The 8,430-nt window shown below is 40.9% G+C and overlaps 1 protein-coding gene across 1 annotated transcript in view; it reads right to left on the bottom strand.

Moving 5' to 3' along the window:
• The window catches only part of PCCB (propionyl-CoA carboxylase beta subunit), a 63,275-nt gene that overhangs the window by 40,044 nt on the left and 14,801 nt on the right, over positions 1-8,430 (bottom strand). Inside the window, exon 5 of the mRNA XM_008064214.2 lies at positions 552-662. Within this exon, the coding sequence (XP_008062405.1) occupies positions 552-662 (111 nt within the window). The remainder of the gene's footprint in view (positions 1-551; positions 663-8,430) is intronic.

Below are 8,430 nucleotides of genomic sequence, written 5' to 3'. Positions count from 1 at the left end.
TGAGACTCCAACTACAAAAATATATATATATATATATATATATATATATCATTCCATTAAAGTCATGTAGCAAAGATATGCACCCCTCAAAATGAAGCTGTAAATCATATTTATCTAGTTACCATTATGGATACAGTGGAATAAAATGGCAAATAGTTGAAGAAATAAAGGTGGGACACCAGAAACAACTTCCCAATAAAACAGATTATAGAACAGCCTTCTATGAAAAACTTTTTGAAGAGGATTCAATAAACGGTCATCGGTCTGGGTAGAGGACAGGACCCTTTAATGACTTGAAAACCATTTGCAATTCAGATCAACAAGCAAAATCACCCACCAATGCAGTACATAAGCACCTTCTGCCACTGAACCCTTACGCACTACAGATTTCATTCCAAAGCCCTCTGTCCACTGAGACCTTATCATCACTGTACTGAAAGCCAATGAGAATGCAGATAGCAGACTAGATCTGGGTCAGGAATTATGTTTTATTGCAGGCAAGGAACTGCACAAATCTCAAAGGGCACCAGAAACAGGTACCTCTTTCTTACCTTGACCATGAACGTGAAGTCTGTTAGGGCTGGGGAGTAGACGGCCCCACCAGCACACGGGCCCATGATCAGAGAAATCTGAGGGACGACTCCGGATGCTGTGACATTCCTCTGCCAAAAGAGAAAGGCAGAGGCATCTGGTTACAGAGGTGTTCACAGCATTATCTGCAGAAAGCTAAAGGCAACAATAAAATAACAGTTGGGTTTTTTTCCCATAGAAATTCTATCCAGGAGGCAAGAGACCTAGTCGGTTAAGTTATTCCAGAATTACATGCGCAATTTCTCCCCGTAACTGTTGGGATGGTCAGCATTTTTACTTTCCGGGCCACACGTTTTCTCTCCTCTCCTCTCCTTGGCAGCAGTTCCCCAAGACCACCTCCAGGGCCTGAGCCACAGAGCGAGACCCACCACCCTCCCCTCAGCCCCAAACACACCTCAGGCCCGGCCCTGTCCGCACAGAGCTGGCTGCAGCACGAAAGCTTCAGGCGGAGTGCACAGAGCCCTGACCTCTGCAGCCCTGACCTCCACGTCCAGCCTCTGCATGCCCTCCACAGAATGCACGCAGCAGTCACACAGGAAGGCAGAGGGGCAGGTGCTGCTTTACACTGGCAGGATATCTGTCCATCCCGACAGGGCATGGAGGGGAGAGAGGCAGGAAGAGCCAGGAAGACTCCCCAAGGACAGCAGCGTCGAGGGGCTAAGCCTCAGGCTGCCTCCCAGGAAGGACAGGATCTGGGGCTCAAGGGTGAGGTGAGATGACAACGGCCCCATCATTCTTTGCTCCACTCCCAACTCCTTTTCTTCTCCTGAGCTGCCCATCAGCTCAGGTAAAGTAGGTCCAAGTTGCAGCCTGCCTTGGCTCTGAGCCCATTTCTGTCATCTATAGAAATGCTAAGCAGAGCACAAAAAGGCCTCTTGGCCCTGCAAAATGTCAAGGGCGGTGGGCAGACTTCCAGCGGTAGCAGAGTGAGGAATTCGGAAAATTCTCTCCCCAAAAGGCAACTATGAAAAACAACTAAAAATTCAGGCACTATCAGAAACAAAAGTTTCGGGGTTCCAAAAATGGACCAAACGTGAGCCAACTGAGAAATGCTTGTTCATGACACTGCCAATGCTGAGGTAAGAAAAGTGAGAGTGTGGCATTCTTAACTCCGGCTGCTACCACTGCCCACAACAGCTCAGGACGCCCCTCAGGGTGAAAGAAACTCAGTCATTTCAAATCTATGAGAAGCAATTAAGAGCGCCAAAAGTGACAGACATGTAATTAGATACAAAATGCCACATATAGTTCTCACTTTTCTTAATACTTTAAAAGATAAGACCGTATAAAGCAATAATTATAACACTGTATTTTGGGAGCTGACAAGATATCTAACAATGAAAGCACAATGAATGGGGAGAAAATGGTGATACGGAGCAAAGTTCCTGCATTTTACCAGAATTCAGTCAGTATTTATTTAAAGTGGATGGTGATAAATGAAGATACATATTGTTTCCTTAGAGGAACCGCTAAGAAAATAACTCAAAAAAATACAACTTTAAAAAAACCCCAGAAATTAAAACAGTACACTAAAAACACCTGTTTACCATAAAAGAGCTGAGTGACATCACAGAAGACAGAATAGGAAGCTCCAGGATTCTGGCACCAAACAACCACTCAGCTGACAGAAACTGTCTGAAGCAACTATTTTGGAACACTGGAGACTGGTCAAACACTTGAGGGTGCAGAAGAGTTGGATGAAGACACAGGTAAGTTTCGGTGAACTTTGCATTTAGCGTGGCTGCCATGATCCTCACACAGCCATGGCAAGTACCCAGGAGCAGGTTACCAAAGCAGCCAGCTGGTGCCAGTTGGACAATAAGGACCGCACTTGAAAAATCACAGCTGTGAGTTTTGACTGCTAATCACTGCTTTTGATAGCCAAAGGGTCAGACCAGGGGCTGGCCACTGGTTCAGCCTTGGTGGGTTCAAGCAGATTCCCAGCCAGAAGGATTTCAAGAGATAGTTCTTTCACTACTCTTCACCCTTTCTAGGAGACAGCTATTTAAGAAAATCTTCATCAGATCACTGCTAGACCACAGAGGCAAACTGAATTAAAATTTCAGTGGCCATATTCAACAAGAAATGCACACTTTGCAAAAATAGCTGGGAAAAATCCAGACAGATGGATCCAGTAGTCAACACACAAAAATCAGGAATCCCTGTGAAGCTGAAGAACTAGATTTCCAAATTTACCAAACATGATATTCAGAATTTCCAGGCCTCAGCAAAAAATTACAAATCAAACAAAGAAATAAACAAGTGTAGCCCATTCACAAGAAAAAAACAGTTTGACAAAAACCATTCCTGAGTACACCCAGACACTGGACTTAATAGTCATATGGACTGTCTTACATAGGTTCAGTGAGATAAAGGAAGATATGGGGGAAAAAACAAGGAAATCAGAAAACAGTGTCTAAACAAACTGAGAACACCATAACAAGATAGAAATCATAAAAAGGATTGCCAGAGCCCAGCAGGTCAAGGCTGCAGTGGCCGGGAGCGGCCACTGCACTCCAGTCTGGGAGACAAAGTAAGACTCCAACTAAAAAAAAAAAGAAAGAAATCATAAAAAGGAACCCAGCAGAAATTCCAGAGTTGACAAGTGAAATAACTGAAATAGAAACTTCACTAGAGGGGTTCAATAGCAGATTTAAGCAGATAGAAGAAAAGATAGGGGAGCTTGAATATAAAACAATTAAAACTTTCCAAATTGTGGAAAGGAGGAAAAAAGGAAGAAAAATGCATAGAGCCTAAGGGACCTGTGGAAAACCAGCAAACATACCAATAAACACATTATAGGAATCTCACAATAAAAAAGACAAAAGCCCAGGTGAAGTATTTGAATTCATAATGGTTGAAAATATGCATATGCAAGAAGCTTGATAAGCTCCAAGTCATATGAACTCAAAGAGATCCATGATAGTGAGATACATGATAGTCACTGTCAAACTCCAAACACAAGAAGATAAAATTGAAAGCAGAAAGACAGAAGCAATTCATCATATGCAAGGATCCTCAGTAAGTCTAACCATGGAGGCCAGAAGGCAGTGGGACATACTTAACACACAGAAAGAAAAAAAACTGTCAACCAAGAACTCTATATTCAGCAAAGCTATCCTTCAAGAATGAAGGAAAAATTAAGACATTCCCAGATCAACAAAAGCTTAGGGAGCTCATTTGCAGTTACACATGCCATGCAAGAAATGCTGCCAGGCATGATGTTCATGCCTGTAATCCCAGCACTTTGCAATGCAGAGGTGAGAGGACTGCCTGAGCCCATGGGTTCGAAACCAGCTTGGACAACTTGGCAAAAACTCGTCTCTACAATAAATAAAAAACTAAGCCAGGTATGATGGCGTGCACCTGTAGTTCCTGCTACTTGGAAGGCTAAGGCAGGAAGATCACCTGAGCCCAGCAGATTGAGGCTGCAGTGGCTGTGAACATGCCACTGCACTCCAGTCTAGGTAACAGAGTGAGACGCCAACTCCAAAAAAAAAAAAGAAATGCTACAGGGAGTCTATTAGTCTGAAATAAAAGAACACTAGACAGTAACATAGTCATGAGAAAAAAATAAAAAACACTAGTAAATGTAACTTCCTGAACAAAAGACAGCAGTGTACTTTGGTTTAGTTTATAATATTTCTCTTGTTCCTATATTATTTAAAAGGTAAGTGTATGAAACAATTATAAATCTGTTAACAAGTATATCACATATAAACACATAATCTATGATAATAACATAAAAAAGGAAGAATGGTGATGTACAGAAGCAGTATGTCTATATACCTCTAAAGTGAATCTGGTATTATTCCAACTAGTTTAAGGTGATAATTATAATCCTCAAGGTAACCACTAAGGAAAAAAACTTTAAAATATAATAAAAATGAAAGAAATGAATCAAAATGGCAAACAACTCAATTAAACCCCCCCCAAAAAATCACCATAACAGAGGAACTGAAGCATAAAGATCTATAACACATACAGAAAACAAGGAACTAAATGGCAGAAGTAAATCCTTATCATTAATCACATTAAGTATAACTGAATTAAATTCTCCTAATAAAAAAACAGAGGATTGGGTACAGTGGCTCCTACCTGGAATCCAAGCACTTTGGGAGACTGAGGCAGGTGGATTGCTTAAGCCAGGAGTTCAAGACCAGTCTCGGTGACATTGCAAGACATCATTTCTACAAAAAAATCAAAAAATTGGCTGGGCATAGTGGTGTGCACTCATAGTCCCAGCTACTAGGAAGGCTGAGGTGGAAGGATTACCTGAGCGCAAGAGGTCAGGGCTGCAGTGAGCCATGATTATGCCACTGAACTTCAGCCTGGGTGACAAAATGAGACACCCAACTCAAAAAAATAATAAATAATACATAGAGACTGGCAGAGTAGAGTTTAAAATATATATATATATGCTGTTCCCAGCAGCCTCACTTTAGATACAAAGGCACAAAGAAGTTGAGGGTAAAAGATGAAAAACAAATATATATATAGTCTATTTATTTTAAAAGGGTACACAAAATAAAGTCTGGGTGGCTATACTACTATCAGACAAAACAAACTTTAAATCAAAAAAGTTATAAGAGATGAAAATATTACATATTGATAAAGGTTCAATAAATCTAGAAAATGTATCAATTATAAAAGTATGTACACCTAGCAGAGCCCTAAAATTATGAAACAAAAGTTAGCAGAATTAAAGGGAGAAACAGATTGACGATAATAGTCAGAGACTAACACCGCACTTTCAATAATGGATAAAACAGGCAGACCAAAGATCAATAGGGAAACAGTGCACTTGAAAACTATACACTTATATATATATAAGACCTACAGAGAACACTCCACCCAACAACAAAATATACTTTCATTTCAGGTACACATGGAACATTCTCCAAGAGAGATCATATATTAGGCCACAACACAACTCTTAAATCTAAAATGATTGAAAGCATGCCAAGTATCCTTTCTAGTCACAATGGAATGACACTATAATTTAGTTACAAAAGGAAAACGGAAAAATTCATAGTTAAGTAAAAATTAATCAAACCACTTCTAAATAATTAATAGGTCAAAGAAGAATTTACAAGTGAAGTTAGCAAATACTTTTAGATAAATGAAAACGAAAACACAACATACCAAAACTTATGGGATACAGCCAAAGTACTGCTACATGGAAAATTTACAGTTGTAAATGCAAAAAAAAAAAAAGAAAGATCTCAGCCAGGCTCGGTGGATCAGCCTATAATCCCACGCCTTTGGGAGGCTGAGGTGAGTGGATTGCCTGAGCCCACAGGTTCAAGACCCGCCTGGGCAGCGAGACCTCATCTCTACAATAAATCAAAAATCTGCTGGGCGTGGTAGCGTGTGCCTGTAATTCTGGCTACTCGGAAGGCTGAAGCGGAAGGATCGCCGGAGCCCAGTAGGTAGAGGCTGCGGTGGCCGGGAGTGGCCACTGCACTCCAGTCTGGGCGACAGAGTGAGAATCCAACTCGGAAAAAAAAAAATGAGCTGGACATGGTAGCGCGTGCCTATAATTCCGGCTACTTGGAAGGCCGAGACAGAAGGATCGCCAATGCCCAGCAGCTTGACGCTGGGGTGGCCGTGAGCGTGCCACTGCACTCCAGCCTGGGAAATGGAGTGAGATGCCAACTCAAAAAGAAAAAAGAAAAATAGATCTTTCTTGAAAAAGATACAAAATTTGCAGCAACCTTTATTTTCCACCTTTTTGTGCCTTTGTAGCTAAGTTTTTTGGAAAGATCAACAAACCCTTTAAATTGGCTCCAAAAAATCAGAAATGAGAAATGAGACATCACTACGGAAATAAAGATTACAAGGAAATAATATGAACAACTGTTTGGCAGCAAATTTCATAACTGAGATGAAACGGATTTATTTCTAGAAAGACACAAACTGCTGAAGCTGAATCAAAAAGAAGCAGAAAATCGAATAACCCTTACCAAATGAGGTTGAGAAAAACTACCTACAAAGAAAAGTCAAGGCCCAGATGGCTTCATTGGGGAATTTTGCTAAACACTGAAAGAAGAATTCATGTTAATACTTTATAAGCACTTCCTAAAAAACAGAAGAGGAGGCAGCCAGGCAGTCCTCTGTGTAGTCTCAGACCCACAGTTCTCCCTCCTTTCTTACTTGTAGTTCTCAAGAATAAATACAGAATGTGCTGGGAATAAAATACTCTGAGATAGGAAGAGACTGGTTAGAACAACCTGGGCCTTGTTCTAATCCCCCTCCAGAAACTGGACATCAACACTTTGCCCTCGCATATCACACTGTCCAGGTACAGAACTGAGGCTGCCTGCTCTCTGAGGTCCCCTGGCTGTAGCACAAGTGTGGCCCGTGCAGTCAATACCCCATCCACCCCTGGCAGCTTCCTTGTGCTTTGGAAGACTGGCTCTCAGTGAATCCTAGACATCTGCTGTCACTTACTGCCTATCTGTGTGTACCAAATCCGCTTCATGTAACTTGTTGTGTGAGTGTTCTGTCTTACTGGAATCGGACAAGTTGGCAACCCATGTGCACAATGAACCTACTTCACAGAAGCAATTCTTCCAACTCATTCTATGCAGCAAGAATTACCCTAATACTAAAACCAAAGGAAAACATCACAACTACAGACCAGTATCTCTTATGAATATGGATTCAAAAGTCCTCAACAAAATACTAGCAAACAGTACCTGGCACCTTACCAAAAGGATTATATATCGTGACCAAGTGGGATTTACCACAGCAAAATCAAGGTTGGTTTAACAACCAAAAATCAATTAATATAATAGATCATATCATTAGAATAAAGAACAAAACCACATGATTGTCACTTAGATGCAGAAAAAGCATTTGAAAAAATTAAACACTGCTTCATGATTAAAGAAAAAAAAAACAATAAACAGACTCCAAGTACAAAGGAACTTCCTCAACCTGAGAAAAGACGTCTATTAAAAAAACAGTTAACATCCTTTTTTTTTTCGTTGGAGTCTCACTCTATCGCCTAGGCTGGAGTGCAGTGGCATGTTCCCAGCCACCACAGCCTCAACCTGCTAGGCTCAGGTGATCCGTCTGTCTCAGTCTTCCAAGTAGCAGGAACTACAGGCACACGCCACCACACCTGGCTAATTTTTTTATTTATTGTATAGATGAGGTCTCGCCAAGTTGCTCAGGTTGGTCTCAAACTCATGGGCTCAGGCAATCCTCTCACCTTGGCCTACAAAGTGTTGGGATTATAGACGTGAGCCACCGTGCCCGGCCTAACATCATACCTAATAGTGAAAGAATGAATGTTTTCCTCCTGATATTAGGAACAAGACAAGGATGTCCACTCTCATCACTTCTACTCAACAATGTATTGTAAGCTCTAGACAAAGAAATTAGTAAGAGAAAGAAATAAAAGGCATCCAGATTAGATTAGAAAGGAGTAAGTAAAACTATTTCTACCTGCAGAAGATATGATCATGTATTTAGAAAATCCAGAGAAACCCATACATATACAAATACCCTATTTATGTTAATAAACAACTTCAGTAAGGCTGCAGGATACAAGATCAGTATATGAAAATCAGTTGTATCTCTATGGGCTTGCAAAGAAAAATAAAAAATTAACAGGACAATTCCATTTACAATAGTATCAAAAATAATAAAACATTTAGATATTGAACAAAAGAAGTACAAGACAGGTATACTACAAATTACAAAATACTTCTGAGAGAAATTTTTCTTTTTGAGTTGGAGTCTCACTCTGTCACCCAGGCTGGAGTGCCACAGCCTCCACCTGCTGGGCTCAGGCAATCCTTCCGCCTCAGCCTTTCAAGTAGCTGGAAC

Source organism: Carlito syrichta, unplaced genomic scaffold (genome assembly GCF_000164805.1).
Source record: "Carlito syrichta isolate Samal-C Ts95f unplaced genomic scaffold, Tarsius_syrichta-2.0.1 Scaffold307227, whole genome shotgun sequence".
Taxonomy (NCBI): Eukaryota; Metazoa; Chordata; class Mammalia; order Primates; family Tarsiidae; genus Carlito; species Carlito syrichta.
The sequence above is the reverse complement of the archived record's forward strand: the minus strand, read 5'-3'. Positions and strand labels throughout refer to the sequence as shown.